The 23,482-nt window shown below is 33.4% G+C and overlaps 1 protein-coding gene across 2 annotated transcripts in view; it reads right to left on the bottom strand.

The window, feature by feature from the left end:
- DACH1 (dachshund family transcription factor 1) overlaps positions 1–23,482 on the bottom strand; it is a 415,401-nt gene that overhangs the window by 115,603 nt on the left and 276,316 nt on the right. The window contains exons 4-7 of one of the 2 annotated variants that reach the window (XM_060288119.2): positions 18,551–18,706; positions 17,924–18,096; positions 4,705–4,840; positions 1,208–1,342 (exon numbers count right to left, since the gene is read on the bottom strand). In XM_060288119.2, coding sequence (XP_060144102.1) covers positions 1,208–1,342; positions 4,705–4,840; positions 17,924–18,096; positions 18,551–18,706 — 600 coding nt within the window. The remainder of the gene's footprint in view (positions 1–1,207; positions 1,343–4,704; positions 4,841–17,923; positions 18,097–18,550; positions 18,707–23,482) is intronic. The other variant, XM_030838681.3, reaches the window with a different exon arrangement.

A 23,482-nucleotide genomic window follows, 5' to 3' on the forward strand; every position in this document is an offset into this window, starting at 1 on the left:
CTTATGCATTTCAAGTGAAACTAGCTATGTAGCATCTATGGGAAAACTGAGAAATGAATCACTAAAATCATTTTCTATAGGGCTTCATTCTTTCATAGAACCCTAGTGGAGAATGGCTACTTAACCCAAATAATGAATTTTTATATTTCAATATTCTTACTTAAAACTTAAATCATCTATGCAGTTTTATATTTTATTACTATAAAAATTTCCATAATATTTCCTCAAATTTGTTTTTGATTAAATATAAAAGGTATATGTCAAAAGATACATAGGCATTATATATTTTTCTTCATTTTTGAAGAAGAACTCACAGAAAATTAGAATTAGACATTTAGAGGCAATCTTGTTCACTGATGCACTTGTATATGTTCCACCCAGCTTTGTCATAATATTTGAAAGCGAATTTTAAAATAAATAATTAGGAAGTTGCCTTAATGCTGCTCTCAAATATGCCTAGATTTTGACATGTTAGCACCTAGAAAAGATTACCATTTTCTTATTAATTGCATAATGCCGATAATTTAATTTATAGAAATGCAGTGTTCTTTCTTCCTAAGGACTCAGCAGAGCTGTTTTCATGTTGAATAGAAAAATGTTTATGTAAGCATTTTTACTTTTTGTGAATAGTCATTTTCGAGGAAAAATGGTTGGTCCACCTAAACTCAGTCTTTCTCCAATCATGTCATTCTGATTATCTAAATAGCCAATTTTACTTATCTTCCTTTTTGACAGCCAATGAATTGTACCTTTTGTATAAAAAACAACTACTAGTACATTGGTTGATAAGATTCACTATATTTCTTGGTTGATCAAATGACCATGTGTCTTTTAATCCAAAAAATAATCATAATAATCCTTTGTATATTGTCCTTGCTCTATTATGCTAAGTGAAATGACAATTGGCCCTAAAAGCACAGAGAAAGAACAACTATAGTCCTTGAGGAACTCAGAGATAACAATTAAAACAAACAATTCTCTTTTTTTAAACGTACTGGAAAATAAATGAACATTTACCTGTTGTTTAAGATAAATATGTCTCATTCATATTTCTTTTTTGTTGAATAGGCATTTTACTTAATATTATAGGTTTTTTAAATGTTTATATGCCATCTTCTAATATAATCTAGAAATATATGTTGTTCTATGATTAAAACCTAGTTCATATGTTGAGCAGGAAAAACAAGACCTTATAATCATATATTACCTTTTTCAATATGCATCCTTTTTGACTCATGTCCCATGTCATGACCGGCCAAATCTCCCTCTTTGGGCCCAGGGAGTACGTTTGGTGATAAACCCATCAGCATCTGGTTCATGGACAAACCATTCTGATGGACAGCTGTCAAGTCAGAAACAAAATAATAAAGACTAAAACACCATAATATACAATATTCAAATAACTTATTTAAATTCTTTTGGACTCAGAAATAAATATAATACTATGGTGTAACTTTAAAATTATAATCTATCTCTAAGTTGAACACTGTGAGAACTGATAACTATGATAATTTTTGAGAACAAGCAGAAATATATTGAAAATGAAACTGCTTTATCTTATTTTTATTTCACATAAAATATGTATATTTTCTCATGTCTGGAATACTTTTGAATGGCCATACCCCTATAACCATTACAAATGAAATATTCAAGCTTTATCTAGTGTATCACATTCTCTCCTTAGCATATAACCTTCCTTAACTCTGCAAAAACTGCAACCTTAACGTTAGAACACTCTTTAATACTATAAAGTTAAAACATAATTTAAAAAAAATTCTAGTGGCATGAGAGGGCAAATAGTGTTTTCAACAAGTTAAGGCACTGACATAGCTGTTTCAAGAGTCCTATTCTAGTCAATAAAACACGAAGTTTCACAGATATCAAAGTACTTCTTTAAAAATTGGGATTTGAACTCAAATTTAAAAATAAAAGAGCCCAATTAATACCTATTAAATGGTTGAATGATTAAAAACAATAATTTCTTTCTTGAACTATTAAGAGTAACCTGTCACTACTGAAATGATAAAGCAGATGATCAAATACCCTTATGATCACAATCCAGTCAATAAATTTCTTAATAAATTGCCCATGAAAATCTTGGTTTTGTGCAAAAATTTTGAAGAAAAATCATTCCATAAAACCTTACTTTCACTGCAAAAAGTATAGTTTTAAAATGTGTATAAAATAATATATAAGACTATGTTAGGAATTACCATTTGGAAATCACCATAGTAATAATTGTTTCAGGGAAGAATCTTCAATGAACAATTGTGAAAGTAGTGAAGTGAAAGTTTGATGAAGAATAGAACATTTACATAATGTTAAGATATCTCCTCACAAGATACTTATTATCTACAAAGGTTAAAAACAACTTAAAAAGGAACTTTACAAGAGAGAAATCTAGAAGTCAGTCACTAACTCAGCCAAGTGATGGTTATCACAAGTATTGGCAAAATATCATATATCTTCTGAAATCATGCACTGAGAAGGACACACTATCATGCCTGTGTCATTCCTGCCAAAAATACATAACTTAAGTCAAATTATGAGAAAACATCAAAAAATTCCAACCTGAGGGACATTCTATAAAATAAATGGTATGCATTCTCCAAAAATGTCAAGGTACTGAAAGATAAAAAAGATTAAGGAACCATTTCAGATTTAAAAGGATTAAGGGCACATGACAAGTAATTTCAACATGTGATCCAGGATTGGATTTTGGACCAGGAAAGAAAAATCTCTTATTATTAAAAATATTAGTCAGGAAAAAAAGGAAAAAATAATAGTGGGAAAGCTGGTGAAATTTGAATAAGGTGTGCAGCTTATAGAATAGTATGATAATAGTCTTAATTTCCTGATTTTAACCACTATTCTGTGGTTATGTAAGGGAAATTCCTTGTTTGTACAAAATAAACAATGGAGTATTTGAGGTAAAGAAGCACAGTGTCTGTGATAAGGACAGTAAGGTGGCATTAGGCTTTTATCAGGTATATCTTTCAGAAAGATCAACTGATTGAGTGAAACTGGATGGTAAATATTTAAGAATTTTTAATTATTTTTGAATTTTTTATGTTAGTCTAAAGTTAAAAATAAATATGCATACATTTGCACATGTATGTGTGTATATGCATATATGTGTACACGTGTGTGTACATGTGTCAATATTTCCATTTGGACAATTATGGTAGTCCATGCATGCAAAAGTAATTACTTTGTTTCTATCAAGAATTTTAAAATATGATTAGTAAAACAAAGACTGTATATCAAAACTCTCAAATCTTTCCCTATTTGTCTGTATTTCTGATTAAGTATTATGAAAAAAATATAATTTTCTTTTCTAGGACAGCTCCTTTCCAATGATACCTTAAAAAGCATTAGACATGAAACCAAATATTCATCATTAAATTTCTGATTCTAACGACAGCATGGCACAAAGGCATATCGAAAATATTTTATTTGAAAAATGCTTTGAAGTAGTGTTAACTGAGGTTTACCAGCCCCAGAAATATAATTGATTTGGCAATGATTATCAAGTGCTATATCCATTTTTATTAATAAACAGTAATAATCATCTCTTACAAACTTAGGGAAATATAAACAGGCTAAATAAAGTATACATATTTAGAATTACATTGAATTCTATGTAATTGTCAATGATTGACTATTTTAAAAATAATTTTATTACATACAATTTGACCAATATTTATGTTATCCGCCTCCACAGTATCTATATTGAGGATATGCAAACTTTCCTTTATAGCTTATAAAGACACTTTCTAAGAAATGCTTTTTTCTATTATGAAGATATTCTCAACAACCAAATAACTTCAATAAATTTTGTGTAATTAAATGAAGTTTATGCTATAAGCATGATTTCCTAAAATAATAACTAAAGTCTGTAAACAATACAGTAAGTATTGGTTTTAGCAACCAAGGTAGTCTGTTAATATGCTCATTTTATTGGTAAATAATATTAGATTATTGTACATACAAAAAATAACCAGTTAATTGAATGGTGTATTAACTTTACTCTTAATTTTCTTGGCCATAAGGACCAGGATTAAATATCTGAAAATGTGATCATGAAATAAAATATAACCTTACTTTTTAGAATTTAATAATAATAACGTGATGATAATATGCATTATTGACTGTTACTAATTCAAATCCTAAAATTTAACCAATTTCACACTCTTCAATCTATTGATCTTCTGAATGACTACAAAATGTTTTAAAAATCAGTTATTTTGAATTCTATTTCTTTTATTCCTCTTTGTGGATGTCTTTGTCAATACAAGGATGAAGTTTAAAAATTACTGAATTTTAAAAAATGGCAGGGATGGGATTGAAGGAACGAAGAGGAATAAACCATAAACAGTATACTTGGATGCTAGGTATTTGAGAGTTGGAGGTGTTTACCTCAGAAACTAATCTAGAAGGTTACTTACTTTCTCTAACTGTTTCATAGCTCAAATCTTTATGTGTGGCATCAAAGAGAGGGAGTTTATATCAGAACCTGTTAATGTAGTACCATACCTCATGATATTGCAAACTGGGAGACATAATTTTGAGAGATGGCTATTGCTACAGAGCGTCAGAACATGATACATCTGAGATCTATTTGGAATGAGGGCATTTTGATTAAAAAAGCCAGCTGCACCTAATAAAGTTTAAAATGGTGACAAGTGGAAGTACGACACCTACGGATTCTGTCCGAGGAGCTCTCAGTCCGGGCTGGGGAGCTGGACACGCTGCTGCTGCGGTGTGATGATGGGTGGCTGCCAGGCCTTCGGCCCTCCTCCAGGGAGGGGGCAGGCGAGGGGCTGTCGGGAACACGCTCCTACACCACCATGGTTGGGGGGTGAGGAAGGGGGAGAAAAGAGGTAAATACATTGGACCTTTGCTTAAGGAATGTTGATTTTTCTTAATTCTATAGATACGTGAAGACAAACACATTTTTTCATCAACATTTATTTGGATTAAACGACACCTTTTATCTTGAGAAAAGTCAAAGTAAAGAAAGAATAGAAAGGAAAATGGCTCTATAGGTGAACATCGCTGTAGTAATGGTAAATGTCAATGCCTTCTTTGGATAAAAGGAGAGATCAAAAAAGACATCCAGTTTAGAACCGTTAGACAACAAAGAATTAACAGAACAAAGCAGGTTTTAATTCTAGACAATTATTAATTTAAAAAATCTTTAAATAAATTATATTGCTTCAGCAAGTGTCTAGGATCATTTAACACACAGATTATCACCATGACATCATAATAATAATACCGGAGGCATTGTTAACACCTATTTCATTATGGGGCTGCTCTGGATATACTTAGTTACATTTTAAGGCATCATAGAAATCTATTATTATTTAACATTTGAACAATTTTCTTTGATTCTAATAATTTTCAGACTCCTAGCTCCAATGCAACCACACAAATATATTAGGGAAAATTCATGAAATATGTATTAGTTTTATCCCAGGGAAACCTGGTATCATGTTTCCTGATACTGTTCTATGTTAACACTCAGGTCCCACTCCATACCTTCCCCTTTAAGTTTTGCACCTTCCCTATGAGACCAATGTGCAAATGTATTGTATAACTGTCTCCAATGAGCTATTATAAATAGAGTTACTGATTAAGAAATAAGATACTCATTTGTTAATATTTTCTTCGAGCAACAAGATGTTTATACCTTCAGCTATCAACACACACAGGCCTTGAAGAATAATCTTTTCAATAATTCATAAATATTTGGAAGTGTACAAATAAACTGATACATGATACATAATAAATAATAAGTAAATTATTCCTGATTAGAGTGCAAAGATGCAAATATGAAAAAAAGCAGACTTTTTAAAAGAAAAAAGTTCTAAAATGGAATCGGCCTGTAGGAGGCTGTTTTCAAAATATCAAAGGCTAATGTAATATGGAAGACACACAAGACTTTGTACTAACAGAGAAAGAGGGTCATATATGTCTTCAAACTCAAAAGTTCCTTTAAGCCTTGTGATGGGTTGCAATTCTACTTAGAATTAGAATCACCTGGGAAGTTCTTCAACATGCCTATGCCTGGGCTTTACTCCCCAAGATTCTGGCTTACTGAAGGTCATGAGTTGAATTGTGTCCCTCCAAAATGATTGAAGTCCTGACCCCCAATACCTATGAATGTGAGCATTTGGAAATAGGGTCTTTGCAGATGAAATTAGTTACAATGAGGTAATATTAAAGTAGGGTGGGCTCTTCATCCAACATGACAGATGTCTTCACAAGAGGACATTGTGAAGATATTGGAAAAATGTGAAAAATGGAAAAATTGTGAAGAGGGAAAAATGTCATGTGAAGATGAGGTAGAGATCTGAGCTCTGCAGCTGCAAGCCAAGGATTGCCAAGGATTGCCAGCCACCAGGCGAAACTATGGAGATGCAAGGAAGGATTCTACCTAGAATTTCAGAGGGAGCATGGTACTGCTGACATCTTGCTTTTGACTCCAGAAATGTGAGGGTATAAATTTCTGTTGTTTTAAGCCACCCAGTTTGTTGTACTTTCTCACAGCAACCTTATACACTGAGTCTGAAGGGGGGCCCAGAAGCCAGTATTTTTTAATGCTCTCCAGGCGATTTTAATGTATATCCAAGACTGAGCACCACTTGTTTCATACCCTTTTAATTTTTCAGTCCTACACATTGTCAATAAACATCTTCAACAGAGGTTCTATTCTTGAGGATCATGACAAATAAAATGAAAGTAACCCTCAAGATAGCCAAGCCCTCTTCCAAAATCCATACATAAAACTGTTTCTCAATATATATACCATAAAATAAAAAAATAGTCCCAAAAGGAACTTTACAACAAATAATTTGCCAGGTCAAACAATATTGTACCAAAAGGAAAAAAGAAAAATGTCAACTAAATTCTACTCTCAAAAGTTGCAAGACGTATTTTTAAACTCTATGTCTCAACATGCAAAATGAACACAATATTAGTTATTTTTTCCACAATAAATAAATCAAACAAGCTATGCTTCTAAATGGTATAAGTTCTTTAGTTCACATGGCAAACAAATGACCTACATTTCTAAAAAACAAACACATATACGATTTAAAAGAGCGGAGAATCCACATCTGGATGCCAAAAGTTACTTCCTATCTTCTAATTATAATTTAAAAGCAGCTGGGATTATAAATCTTTCTTCTTAACATTCACCCCTTCCTTAAACTATGAAGCAGCTTCAAACTGTACATTTATTATGTGTTCAGTTTGATGAGTTTTGTCGAGATCTAGACTGTTTCCATAACCCCAGAAAGATTTTTCATGCCCCTTCCCAGCCTATTCCTTCTATCCCCAGAAGCAACGTCTTTCTGAATTCTATCACCAGGGAGTAGTTTGGCTGGTTCTAGAATTTCATAAAAATGGACTCATATAGTACATACTTTTTATGTCTGGTTTTTTTTACACAACGAAATGTTTTTTAGATTCATTCAGGTTATCGCATGTATTAATAGTTTATCTTTTTTACTTTTTAATATATTCAATTGCACAAATATCCCACAATTTTTAATTTAAAAATAAGGCAATAAAGTTCACATCAAGTCTTTGCAATCACAAATCAAAGGATAATCTTGGCTTCTGTGCAGCATTCAAAGGCTGGAGTTTGTATCATTTTTGGAATATCTGTGCATTTATTATAGAGTATGGATTTATAAAACTGTATAGAACTCCTTTTTAGTCTGTATAAATGTATTAATAAGCCATGCTATAGTTAACTGCATACATGACCAGATATATATGATATAGAGTCTAACCTTGATTTCTCGAAATTCTGATAAAGAGGTACATAAGTTTGATAAGCTTTAAAGCTAATTCCTAATACATCTAATTCTTAACTCTTGGATTATGCAGAAACACATGGTATATATTTAGGAAACAACATTATTATATTTTTATATAAATAAAATTTTCTAAATTAGCCATTCTATTTTCTCCCAAAGTCACTCAATCAATGTTTATCCATCAATACATTTTAATATTCCTCTGAATAATTATGTAAGTGATCATATTTTCAGTGGCATGTGTTTAGCCAAACAGAGGTAAAGTGCAATCTTGAAATAAATCAATCCCTCTAAAATCATTTTGCAAGTCTGAGTTTCCTGTCATAATAGATTTCTCAGTGGCACTAATGGAAAGCATGAGAAACTGATTTTTTCCTGAGATAGTTAACTCATAAAATATGTAAATATTTAGTGCACAAAACTCTAGTAACAATGATTGTGCCATTGAACAATTATTTATTTATTTTCCACATAAGTATAACAATTTTTTCATTAGTCAATTTTATTTAACTGTAAAAGTTTTCCTTGATGATTCTTTTCATTCATGCATTATTCACTCATTCACTTATACATTCATAACACTCTAAAGGTCACATAATAAACTAAGTCAAAAATAAGCTAGATTAAAATCTTAATGTAAAATAATAGTAAATCATAATTTAAGGCTTAGGAAACATAGGTGAAATTGTAGTATTTATTTTAGCTTTAGCTTATTTTTACTTTAATTATATTTTTTGTCTAAGAACAAAGGATACAGACAATATTTAATACTTTTACTTAAAGAAATATTTTAATTTATGCAAATTTTATGCTTTAGAAGCTTAAGTATTTAATTGAAACTTTCTATAAACTGAGACACAACATATTCAGTCATTTCACTTAATGTATAATTTCAATCTTTGGAACATGATGTATTGTTCTTTGAAGAATTTCATTAAAGTAAAATCCATTGAGCAAGTAAGATTTGAATACATTGTTGCACAATAAATTAATTTATTTCAACAGCTTAATTCTTTTATCATATTTATATGCTTGCCTTTCCAGAGTATGCTATAAGATGGAGAATAATGGAGACAGTAAAGAATTGCTTAGGAGAGAATCTCATAATTATTACTGAAACAAAATAGATAATGAGTTTTATTCAGACATAATAAGAAAGAAGCAGTTCAATGTCTATAGGGAAACTATGTAAACTGGATTTATCATTTCATTTGTGTGAGACCCTTTAACCTCCAAAATGGCCCTGAAGTAGGACAAAGAGGAAGAATATTTAATTTAATACTTCAACACACTGCTTTACAGTCCTGCATCATAACTCCACCAATCAATAAAACACAATCTTTTGCAGTGTTCCATCTTTATAAAACTAGCCACAATAATAAATGAAAATGTAAGAGGAATACACTCTCACTGAAAAAAAAAAAGGTCATACTAATAAACTAATGGTATCAGAATAACAATAAAGGGAAAGCTGCATTTATTGCCTCTAGGTAGAACAAGAAGTATTGGTCTCTACCACAATTCAGAATCAAAGGTGGAATTTAAAACAATGAATTCTAAAATTCCAAAATAAAAAGGAGTTTGGGATTAACATATACACACTACTATATATAAAATAGATAACCAACAAGGACCTACTATATAGCACAGGGAACCATACTCAATATTTTGTAATAACCTATAAGGAAAAAGAATCTGAAAAAGAATATATATACATATATCTAGCTGAATATATACCTATATACATATATAGCTGAATCACTTTGCTGTACAACCAAAGCTAACACAACATTGTAAATCAACTGTACTTCAATAAATTAAATAAAAATTAAATAAAACATATAAAATATTCAGTATTACACACGTGATTAATTAAACATTAAAAAATGTATTGTGTCTGCTGCCTCATCTCCACCACAAAATGCATTATATTTTATCAACTTAAAATATTTTCTTAGAGTAAGATTAAATAATCACAACTTATTTCTCTAAATGGGTTATTTCATTTAGCTTTACTTTATATTGCTCTCTTTAATTATCTTCATTTTCATCTCTTTATCAGTTAGCAATTCCCTTATTGAGTATGTTATAGAAGTGGGGAGAAGATATTCTAATGTTAAATTTATCTTAATACAACTTTTATCTTATGAAATTGAAGTTGACTAGCACTTTATAAAACCTAAACTCCTGAGCTTTAACACAACTCAGACTTCATTCGTTCAGAGAATATTTACTAAGCACTTAATATATGCCAGTGTTCTAGGCTCTGGTTACACGTAAGTAAACAAAACTGACAAAACTCCTTTCCCTCATGGAGCATATATCATCAGCTAGTAAATACTGTTAGTGAAATCCAGAATCATACACACTGATTGTGACACCCATATTCTCTTATTCTGGAAAAGTGAACTGAAAGGATAAATAATAGGATTGGGATTCTGGGTTTAGGAAAATGTTAAAAAGTACTTCTGGAAGACATAAACAAACCTAACATACTTGCATCTGGTAGAATATCTGGTAGCCACCATCAAAACTCCTTAACTCAGAGTTCTAAATTGAGGCTTCAAGGGATATTTACATAGCTCTTTTTATTTGTTTTGATGATGATACTCAAGAAATACTCAATTTTGCTAAATGGGAAAGTGGTAAGACCCATGAGTGTAGTCATAAACAACATCATTTTATTCTCCTACTGTCTCTTCAAACTTATTCAGTGTTGATAGGGAACTATATTTTTCCCATATCTGTATGAAAATTCAGGCAGCCTAGTAACTTTCCAGATTCTTATTTGGTAATATAAACTCCTACAGTTACTTTGAGCGGCAAAAGGCAGTCTCGACTCAGAAGTTATACCTCAGGCTTCTGTAATAATAAATACTATTATCTTAATTAAAAGAGAAGTCCCTCCTTTTCTATAGTCAAGTAGGTAGAATAGAGGGAGGAGAGCAAGGAAGAAATGGTAAGTTCTGATTTGGCCAGCATTGCCATCAATTGGCATCACTCTGTTCGTGCCAAATGTTTAAAGCCAACTTTTTATCTAGTTAAGGCACTGTGTATGTTCTAAGTGACCACCACCTCTATGAACTGCTTACAGTTCCTTGATGGGTCTAATTTGTCTCGGTGTTCCTCTGTCCTCTGAATTTCTGGCGTAAGTGCATCTGGATGCTTGATTCAAGTTGATCTGGGGGCAAGAGTACTTCATAGATGGTGGTGTATGCTTTCACTGGAAGTGCATAATGTCTTCTTGGTTGCATTTTATGATGCCAGCCACCACTGATAATCATAGCCCAGATTCATCACTTCATTAGGACGTGCAATTTGATGGATTCGAAATATATCATTCCATACTCATTTATTTGCAATATTTCATTCCATACTCATTTATTTATATGAATAGAAAGTTTCTCTCATGCATCATTGTGTTATCCTGAGGGACAGTCTGTATGGGAAAGGCAGGAAAATGCTTGACTCCACCCCTTTATCCTTTATTTAAACCCTTATTTGCCCTTTAAAAGAATCAATTCCCTAGAATTCTCCAAGGGAGAATTGTATTATATTTAGTATTATTATAAACTCATGGATCTAAATATGTTTTATATTTCAATACACTGATGTATGGCATCCTTAGTGGTAGTTGTGTTTTAATACTTCCTTTTTCTTGTTAGCATTCTCTTTTCATATTTAATATCAATACCCAAATAAACATGAAGAGAGAAGACTTAACTGTTTCTCTAAATCCAGGTAAAATTTAGACGAAATAGTTTTTTTGCAAAAAAAAAAGTTTAAAAGTGATGCATACATCTAGAGTTATTTATGGTTGTCCCAAGATAAACTATTCTGTACCCCAAAGCAAACATGAGGTAAATGACATTGCTGTAAGATTTTTTAATCTACTTCAAGAATCTGGTTACTCTGGTTCTAGTTTTTATGATCTTTAAACATTTTGAACTTCATGCAAGTAAAGTCCTATTTACTGATATAGCATTTTAGGGACCTGTTTTGAAAAAAAGTATTAGAGAATGGAAAATGTATACATTGTATTTAAAATTTTTTTCAATGTTTAATTCTTTAAATGAGAATGTCATAAACAATCTCTATTTCTCTCTCTCTCTCTCTCACATACACACACACACACACACACACACACACTCACACACACACACACACACAAAACAGCAGATTGGCAGAGAAAATTAACAAAGTTAAGTCATATTCCCTGTTCTCAGAAAAATGCTGTAATGTGGCATGTGAGGAAAGATTATTCAGTAATGTAGAATAATATGAATGTTGCCAAATTTCTCAAAAACAATTCCATATTATCACTAAAGAAAAGTGAAATCTGGAAAAAAAATACATTTAAAAGTCTGCTTTAAAAAAAAAAAAAGTCTGCTTTATATACTACTGAACTAGCAAACCCACCAAAAGCAAAATACACTACTTTTGTTAGGTGAAAAGGGTTGAACAAGCAAAAGAGAGTGAGAGAGACAGAGAGAGAGGTCTTACTATATAATTGCAACTATATTTCAAAAGCCTGACACAGATTCCCTATAAAATTCTAGAACTTATTTTTAAACAGAAGATTGTGAATACTTGGGGGGAAAATAAACCAGTGATAATATGAAGATAATGTCACTATAGAAAGTCTTCTAATGATTTTATAAATACTAATTTACTCATTATGACAACCTGATGAGGTAATAATGATATAATCCCCATTGTACGGAAAAGGAAACAAAGACAGGGATATTAAGTGACTTTTACAAGGTCATAAGACTAGGAGATGGCAGAGCTGGAATATAAACCCAGGAAGTCTTCCTCCAGAATCCATGTTTTAAACCACTAAAATATGTTGTCTTGCTTCTTTTTAATTTTCTTTTTATTTCAGAAAGAACCATTTTTTAAAAATCCTTATGATATCATTGTGAATTTATTAAATAAAAGTGAGAAAAATATTGATTCATTCAGGGGGATTTGGGGTTACTTGATGAATGATTCCCAAAGAGAACCAATTAGTAGAACATTTCAGCCTATTAGAAAATCTCTAATGACAAGAGGAATTGATCTCTTGATTTATACTATTTATTTTCCTCAGTGATTTAAAGTAATACAATCCTTTTACAATTTGGAAATGATACAAAGATGGTATAAATAGCTAATATGATAGTTTGGAGTATTAACACTCAAGAATATCTAAAGAGCCTAAATCAATAGACTGGAAAATAAAAAAAAATTAATATGGATAAATGCAAATTCCTAATACAAGTAAAAGATAAAGAATTGGCTTAGTAGAATTTCATGTCAAAAATGCATGAGATTTACCGAGTCACACATTCAACTAGCAAAAATAGTTATGAACTATGACTAAATTTATAAACTATTGTCCAAACTGAGGTTTATGTTAGTTCTGGTCTCTTCACTGATGGGTTCACTTCTAGAGTAATATGCAGGAGAGGGGTAGTGAGGAGGGGGCTTATTTAAGAAAAGGAAGGTCAACCAAGAGGCTTGATGAAAAATTGTCAGAAGAAATTAGAATTTTGGTCTGGAAAAAAGAAACACCACAGGTACTATAGCAGAGGACTTAAATATTTAAATAGTTAGAACGCAGAAGAATTAGGAGATATTTTTTCCAAGAAAATAAAGTTAAAGTAGAAGCTATTGAGAGGAAAATTTTAATTTGATCAATTAATACCTTCACACTCTTAAATTTGCTGAAAATAGAATAGGCCTTCTATAAAATAGATATATAAAAATGGGTAGAGAGGATGCAGGAATGCTTTCTCCACCATGGAGGGAGCTGGATTACAAAACACCTAACATCCCAAGCCTATGACTCTTCATGTTCTATGAATATTAAACAGTAAAAGTGTATGGGTTTCACTGATACATAATAGACTAATACAGAATGTCTAATGATTTAATATAATCTTAGACATTTAGCTATTTGGGATTTAAGGTAGAATTATTATTGTATAAACAGTATATGTCCTTTTCCTCCCTCCTCAAAGTTACCTTACTAAAATATTTACAGTAGTCCAAGACAATCAACCAGAGAAAATCTAAATTCAGTACTTTAGCAGACTGTCATGGAGGCTTGCATTTAAAGTAAATAACAATGTCATGGTGGTACTGTCCTCACCTATATAATTTTCTTTTCCTCAATGCTTTTAATTTCTTTTCCTTTCAATGCCAAATCCTATGGCTTTATGGTGTTTGACAGTTTAGTTTGTGCTGCTTCCATTTACCACAGCCTAAGATCCACATGGGTTTGAGTTAATCAGAACTCAAGGACTAGCAAAATTTTCCTATAAAAAGCTAGCTAGCAAATATTTTATTCAACACTGCCTTTGTATTTGAAAGTACCATAGACATTATGTAAATTAGAGTGTGGCTAATATCCAGAAAACTTTATTTATGGACACTAAAATTTGAATTCCATATAATTTTCATGTGTCATGAAGGATTATTCTTCTTTTGATTTTTTTTCCAACCAGTTAAAAATGTAAAATCATTCTTAATTCATGGTCCATCCAAAAACTGACAGCAGCGTAGGTTTTACCCAAGTTCAGCAGCTTGCAGACCCTGCTCTACTGCTTGAACTGGTAGGTACATTTTCATAAATAGGTTTATAAGAAAATCATTGGAGTTCCTTTAGTTCGTAGAAATAGATAACAAAACATTTTTTTAAGCTTGTAACTCTGAGAGCTATGTTTTTGCTTTTCTTCTGTCCTACAAATTCTTTTTGCTATTCTCATTTGGGTTGAGTTTTAATTTTAATTCTTGTCATTACTGTCAAAAAATGTAAATAGCACATTCCTGCATATGGACCATCCCTCAAAGCCTATTTTCTCTTGTTTTATCATTTCTTCCAGTGGGGGTAAATCTTTGGTATTTAACATTTCACTTTTAATTGGCCTTCATATTTAGAATCTTTTCAGGCAAACAAACTTGTAGGCTCTATTCTAATTACCCACTTGGGCCCCTTACTCTTTAAAGTGACATAAGAGTCAACCATTTTCTTTGGGGAAAATAAAAATTTCCCCTGAATTAAGTTTAATTAATATGTATCATATGAGTTTACTAAACACTGCTTCGAATGAGTGAGACAATGAGAATGTTGAATTCTCAGTAATAACTATTATCAAAATTGATCATAAATTGAATCGATACCTTGATAAACAAATCGGTTCCCTCACTGATGACAATGTAGCATTCAGTGGCATTCTCTCAGGAAAGAATATTTTGGTAGCTGAGCTTGGCCTCCTGTGATATTTCTTGTTATTTTCCTCTGGTAAGGATTCTTCCGAAAATTATTTAAGGAGCAAGTACACATCTTTGTTTATAGAGTATTATTATATGAAAAATTCCTACTTGCATATTATTCAACTTTCTATATAAGTAATGACAGGGTCTTTACAAAATGTATAATGACTTGAATGCATCACAATAATACCATATAGAGTATTTTCATTGCCCTAAAAACCCCCTGTTCTCCATCTTTTCATCCTCTATTCCCACCCACTAGCAACCACTGATCTTTTTAGGATCTCCATAGTTTTGCCTTTTCCAAAGTGTCCTACACTTGAAACAATACAGTGTGTAGCCTTTTCAAACTAGCTTCTTCAACTTAGCAGTGGGCATTTGAGTTTCCTCCATACCTTTTCATGGCTTGATAGTTCATTGCTTTTTAGCTCTGAATAATATTCCATTGTATGGTGGTGAGAATTCAGCTAAGCTACTCTGTGGTATTGCTGCTTCAGCATCCATTTTGTTTGACCACGTGGCCTACAGGGACCTTAAACTGACACTAGCCCCCTTCATGCAAGTGCATGCTCTAGACAGCAGCCAAAGTCATAAGCAAATGTAAGTCCCTGGTATGACTTCCCCAAAAGCCCTTGTGATCAACAGTCTTCTTAAATAAGACCCCTGGGAGACTTACCAAAACCCTACTCTTTTGGTTTGAATTGACCAATCCAGCCCCAGCCTGGAAATTCTGAAATACCCCACCCATGGTTCCTAATAAAGCCATTTGCCTCAGGTCCTGCCTTGTTCTCTCTGTCTGCACTCTGCCTTGACCCCCCTGTCTGGTCCCCTGAGGCATGCCAAGTACTTCCTCCATGACCTGTGAGTAATAAACTTCTCTATTTCATTTTTTCTTGTGGTCTGTTGTTGAACCATGGCTCACTCACTTAACAAATGCTAATTCAGTTTTTGGAAGTATAGCTGACTTACAATGTTAGTTTCAGGCGTACAACACAGTAATTCGATATTTTTATAGATTACTCTCCATACAAAGTTATGACAAAATATTGACTATATTTTCTGTGCTGTACATTACATTCTTGTAGCCTACTTATTTTATACCTAGTAGTTCAGTACCTCTAATCCCCTTCACCTATTTTGACCCTCCCTCCCAACCCTCTCCCTTCTGGTAACCACTAGTTTGTTCTCTGTATATGTGAATCTGTTTCTGTTCTATTTGTTCATTTGTTTTATTTTTTAGATTCCACATATAAGTGAAAACATACAGTATTTGTCTTTTTCTGTCTGACTTATTTCACTAAGTATAATACCCTCCAGGCCCAACCACATTGTCACAAATGGCAAACAACAAAGTCATCGCACATGGAGGTACACAATTTTTTTATCCAGTCACCTCTTGAAAGGCATCTTGGTTGCTTCCAAATTTTGGCAATTATGAAAACAGCTGCTATAAATACCCATGGACAAATTTTTGTATAGACCTAAATTTTCAACTCCTTTTGATAAAAATTATACGGTTGTAGGGTAAGAGTATGTTTAGTTTCATTAGAAACCACCAAACCATCTACTAAAATGGCCATACCATTTTGCATTACCACCAGCAATGAATAAGAATTGTAACAAGGCCTTTTATGTAAAATATGCTCCAGAGACTCCCCTAAACTCACATGTATTATATTCAGAAAAACAAGATAATAATTATGTCAAATACGGATAATGCAGCATGAGGTATCTTTTACTTAGTTTAAAAATTAATAATCTATTCTGACAATGCAAATGGTACGGATGAACCTATTTTCAGGGCAGGAATAGAGACGCAGAAGTAGAGGATGGATGGGTGGACACAGAGGGGGAAGGAGAGGGTGGGATGAATTGGGAAACTGAGATTGACATATATACACTACCATGTGTAAAATGGATGGCTAGTGAGAACCTGCTGTATAGCACAAGGAGCTCAGCTCGGTGCTCTGTGACGACCTAGATGGGTGGGATGGGGTGGGTGGGAGGGAGGTCCAAGAGGGAGGGGATATATGTATACATGTAGCTGGTTCACTTTGTTGTGCAGTGGAAACTAACACAGCATTGTGAAGCAATTATACTCCAGTAATAAATAAATAAATAAAGTACTTTGATTTAAATATACATTATAAAATATGAATGAAAAAGTATACACACACACATATTTAAAAGTATACACATACCCCCCCACACACATATACAGAGAGAGCCAGAGAAGTGTGTATATATACACATATGTGATACCTGTATAACAGTAATGTTATCTTCCACTTACTGTGTATTTTTGAATTTACAAAAAATTTCAATTTTATTATTTCATTTAGTTTTTACACCCACACTGTATTACGCATTTTTTTAGTGTAGAAATAATCAGAAAGATTTAGCTACATGCCCAAGGTGACACAGCTAGTTAAGTGGCAGAACCATAATTTAACCCTTCTGGTCTTCTGAAAACAAATCAGATACCATTTCCCACACCTTATGGCTCATAACACCACACACACACACACATACACACAAACACAACCATGCATATAAGCACATACACACAATTTGAAGTATATCATTTAAAATGCTATGTTCATCTCTCCCTTAGTAGATATAATAGAGAACTTCAAGTTAGCCTGATACTGCCTAAATACTGTACCCCTGGTTCTAATTACTATAAGTGACTTTTTTTTCTCATAATCTATTCACTATCGCTTAGCTTTTTAGAGTTAGAACTACTTGTGGAGTAAGAAAAATGGATTGAGTGATGGTGGCTTAAGATGATTTTGGCTTAAGGCAAATCAATCATGTAATTAAACAATTACCTTAATAACAGATGTCTCAACTCTGGATGGGGGACTCTGAACTTGTGCTGCTGCCGCCATATTGGCAATGGTGCTGAGATGGTTCATCTGGCTCATTGCCATGGTGACAGATGCTGGAGGTAGGCTGACAGGAATTAGAGGGTGGGGCATCATCATAAAAGGCAGTTCCAGTCCTGTAAAAAATACACATATATCATCATTTCTCTATTCAAGTAAAACAATGAAACATGGTATATCTCATTAATTAAAATGGCTAAGGATATAAATCATTGAAAATTGAAGCATTATAAAATGTTCTAATAATGAGAGTCAAAGGAAAAATATTTGTCCTCTTTGCATGCAACAGTACCCACTTATCACTTAGGGAAATTAGGCTTAAAGCTAGCCAGTTTGGTGCCATGTTTTATCACTCACCACTTTTCATTTGTGTTTAATACAAACAGTTCTTTGCTACATTATTCTTCTGATCAGTCTAATTCTTGTTTAAAATACTATGGTTTTCTTTATCACGTTTAGCTGTCTAAATGTAGTGTACCTATCTACTATGTCCTATATTTCACTATCGGATCATTAGATTTTTTTATTCTTTGCAACTTTCATTTTTAGTGCTAAAAAATGCCATCATACCATTTGGCAGAAGGTGGCTCTGCTGAAGATGGCGGAGAGGATGACTGACTGGAAGGCTAAGTGCTCTAGGTATGCGGGGGCAGGTAACAGAAGCCTGAGATCCCCGGGATGGGGAAGAGTACAGTGTTTCCTTTTCCCAAGAACCTTCACTGCTGCCTGTGGGGAATGAATATCAATTATTTGGATACAATATTATTCCAAATCTTCTAATGAATAATTGGAAATGAGGTTTTAAAAAGCATATCAGACGTAGAGAATGGACTTGAGGACACGGGGAGGGGGAAGGGGAAGATGGGGCAAAGTGAGACAGTGGCATGGATATATATACACTAGCAAATGTAAAATAGATAGCTAGTGGGAAGCAGCCGCATAGCACAGGCAGATCAGCTCAGTGCTTTGTGACCACCTAGAGGGGTGGGATAGGGAGGGTGGGAGGGACGCACAAGAGGGAGGGGATATGGGGATATATGTATATGTATAGCTGATTCACTTTGTTATACAACAGAAGCTAACACACCATTGTAAAGCAATTATACTCCAATAAAGATGTGAAAAAAAATATATATCACATTTGGAGATTGGCTCAGTGATTTCTTGGGAAATAAGCTCAAGTAAGTAAATTTCCGCTAAACCATATTTTCCTTTTGTTTTTCTATTTCTTAAATACAGTCTCAAATTTTCTGAAAAATAACATTTTTACAACAGGTAGCTTATTTATGAAGTCTACTCCTGTTTGACTAACCAACTTAATATAAAATAGATTCTATTATATACCTAGAGAATTAATTACTTCTTGGAACTGAAGCACACTGATAGTTATAGAACCCAAAGTCATCCTTGTATAATAGAATCCCAGTCACCCTTCAGAGTTAAAGTTCCTAATTTAATTCCACAGAAAATCCTAAACATAGAATCATTAAATGCCCAGCTTGGTTAGACATGCTCCAGGGAACACAAAGATCATTTACAAAAGATAATAATATCAAAGCAATAAATTAAATGTGTGTGAATCAATAAATGTATCTCTTGTTTTCAACTGCAGAGAAACTTAGGTTTATGACGGTGGCAATACAGGTGCCAAAGTCAGAACAGTACCTTTAAGGGCGTGTATTTCAACATCATGGCCACGTCCCAGATTAAACAGATCTTGAAACACCTTAATAGGGTACTCCTTGGAAGGTTTTTATATATCATTTCAATTTAGGCATGTTCTCAGATTAAATTATTTTACCATTAATTTATTGTTTAACTGAATCTGTTGACTATACAAACTGCCCACTTGAAAGAAAGTTTCTGTAATATCCCTGTCAGCTTATGAGTTTTCATTTCTTAAAAAAGGAAAAGAAACCATATTTTCATATAATATGCTTAGAAACAGCAAAGTAGGTAAAACTCCAATTTAAATGTTTTAGCTCTATTAAAAGCCTCATTGTAAAATCTCTAAGACATAGTTTTTCATGAAGAATACTTAGTTGCTGCCATGATTTTTTTTTCCATTTACTTCAGGAAGACAGTTAAGGTTCAATATAAATTCAAACTCATTAGCTCAATACTGTCTGGATCTTAGAGTAAATTGTTCAGAAGTGGGTAATGAAAACTCAATTCAAATTCTTCAGCAATCAGACAAAGCAATTTTATTAAACAATGAAGAGAATCAATTAAAATGGATATCTTTATTATTTTACAAGAAACCAGGACAGCTTTTGGCTAAAAAAAAAAGTTTATAGCTTCATACAGAAATGACTCACATAAAAGCATCTCTCCAGCTTGCTCCTACACTATGATATAAAAGTTCACTTCTATATTCACAAATTTATACAGCTTATTTCTCTACTTGTGACTTTTTTGACGCTTTATACCAAGGTCCTAGTCAAACATGCAAAAGCTGTAAGTATATAAAATTTTTTGAACATATTATGTCAAGAAAGCATTCAGTGACAAAACGTTTTAAACATTTTCACTTTATATTGCCTTTATCAAAGTATATGCAAAATTCTTCCTTTCATATTTACTTTTTATGTTATCATTTAAAACAAGAGTTAAAGCATAATCACCAACTATTTGGATATAGAAATAACACTTTGGAATAAATGTTATTGAATATGGGAACTGCATTGGAAATTTATAAATAATAGATAATTTTCTCTTTATATTTCATTTAAAATATCCAAGGATTACATTTTCATAGTAGATTGCATTTTTGAGGTTAACAAATATTAACTAATATATGGAGGAGGGAAAAATATTCATATTCATTATTTTGGATTGAGTTTGAGTTCTGCTTATACCTATTATCTACTTTTGTTTCTCTGTCCAATTGAGCCAATTTCTTTTATTTACATCTAGATTACCAGTTAATAAACGGGAAAAGCCATTTTCCCAATATACTTCAATTTCACTCTTATATCAATGAAAAATATACAATATATAACCAAGTCAGTTGTAAGTGAGTTTTGCTTAATTTATAACATCCTTCTCCTCTATTAGCATGAATAAATAAGTATTGAAAATAGGCCACTTCAGAACAAGACATGCCCATAGTTATTAAATGTATAATTTCAAGTGCTTTGGTTTAAGCCAATATATTTGATATAAGCCAGTATCTATGTGTGAGCCTACACACAAACATGCATACACACATACACCTTTAAGATTAAAGCTTATTATTATGATTGCATGAAAACTTACAGGAGACAGCAGATTTCGCATATAAGAAAAGTTCTAACAGTTGGTAAGGAGAGTTACAGAGAAACAGAAAAGAATTGATTCTTTTCTCCTCTTCCATTCTTGTAGAATCCTACCATTTCTTTGACTTTACAATGGAATAAAAAGACAAACTTGATCTAGCCCTAGTATCCTTAAAGAACATACTCTATAATAGGGGATAGAGATGTGTATGCAAAAACTCAGACATTTGATAAATATATAAAATGGTTTTGAACCAAGGAAATTGGTCATGAGCTCATGAAAAGATTCAGCGCATCCAGCTGTTTGATTATCTAGACTCTATATCCATATTTCAATGTGTTGGAGGTAAGGATTAAAGGGAGAGAGGATCTCCCACACCTAGTCCTAAACACATATTGTGGAGAAGCATGGGAACAATCTCAGGCTAGACACCTGTTTACACGGGTGGAAATAAATCTGTGCTCTGACTGACGGCAGAACACACAGGCAGCTGTTACATGATGAAGTTAAGTAGTGTAACCACAAGCATCAGGAAGGCCAGCTCCTCATGCAATGGTGTGAGTTTGGTGGAGTGAGAATTGACAAATGTACCATCTTACAGCAACCAGATGTAAGTGGGCACATGAACACAAGAGGAAAAATTGAAATTAACACCTGATTACCTGTTTTGTCTCTAGCTAAAAGCTATTAATTATGCATTTATATAATCTGAAACAGTTTATTTACTCTGCCTAATTATACCGATAGTAAGAATATATCTATAATTATATATGCAAATATATGGAACTTATATACAAAAAGTAATTGTGTGTGTTTAGGTTTCCTTTCCTGTAAAAGATGTGTATTTCTCAGGGACAAGCAAGGTGATTTTAAGGTTCAGTGTAACTGAAATTCTGATTCATAAGGAATAGGTATGGGACCTTCCCTGCTTACATCCTCTGCGCCCCCAACTTTAAAACATAGTCGTAGGTTCTGAAAAAGTAAATAGCTTGGTGGACTATCTTAGTCTTTTTCTGAGCTCAGACTATATTTTGTATCCTTCCATTTTATATTTTTATGGTATTTTATGATACATATTTTATGATGGATCAGGTTATAAACAGAGAAATAGACTACTTTGGGGAGAAACCCTTAAATTTTTTTTTTTTTTTTTTTTTGCGGTATGCGGGCCTCTCACTGCTGTGGCCTCTCCCGTTGTGGAGCACAGGCTCCGGACGCGCAGGCCCAGCGGCCATGGCTCACGGGCCCAGCTGCTCCGCGGCATGTGGGATCTTCCTGGACCGGGGCACGAACCCATGTCCCCTGCATCGGCAGGCGGACTCTCAACCACTGCGCCACCAGGGGAGCCCGAAACCCTTAAATTTTGAAGCCATTCCTACTTTAAAGGTAAACAGGTTCTCAAACAGTTAGAACTGATGGATAACAAATATAAACTAGCTTAATTTTTCCTCTAATTACTGCCTTCAGATATGCTCTGTTAAGGCATACCTCTGCCCCTTAATAACCTTGAGCAGATTTTGAGTATAAGAAAATCCATTCTACTTAACACCACTCTCTGCATCCTCATCTCCATCACCACTTGCCAGCCCTAGGGCCTAGGGAGCTGGAAGACAGAGGGGCTTGGACAGCTTTTCCATCTATTCTCTTGGGTGGGAGGGTGAAAGTCTCCCATCCAACCAGTTCCTGCTCAAGTCCTCCCCGCACTGTTGCTTCTATGGCTATGCCTATTGGCCATTGACATCTCCCAGGTGGAAGGTGCCTAAATGCCAAGTATTCCCTGCCAAGTAATGATCATTTAACGGGGTCTTCCAGGGGAGCCTCCTAACTGCACAAGTCCCTGACAATGGAAATCTCCTGCAGCTTCCTGCTCTTCTAAGCTCCCCAAACTGCCCTGGTCTCTTGAAACTAAGGCCCTTCTGGTGTGGGTCCTTTTGTTCTGATGATGTCCACTCTCTATTCTGTCACCTCTCCTCAATTCTTTCTCCCCTTGCTCAAACATGTACAGAAAGCAGATCAGCAGTTCACACCAAAGCAGACATCCAGCTATGAAATGAGGTGGAGGCATCTGTAATCATTGAGTAATTCTCTTGAAACTCCTCTCCCTGAACTTGGTGGTGAGGAAGTACTCTCAAAAAGGAATCACTAAGCCACAGCTCCCTCCATTAAGTGCTGTCTTTTCACTACAATGTTTTCTCCGAATTCCTCCCTTGTGTTGGTCTTCCCCTCTTATAAATGGAGGAAGAG

Source organism: Globicephala melas, chromosome 18 (assembly GCF_963455315.2).
Source record: "Globicephala melas chromosome 18, mGloMel1.2, whole genome shotgun sequence".
In the NCBI taxonomy this organism is placed as follows: domain Eukaryota; kingdom Metazoa; phylum Chordata; class Mammalia; order Artiodactyla; family Delphinidae; genus Globicephala; species Globicephala melas.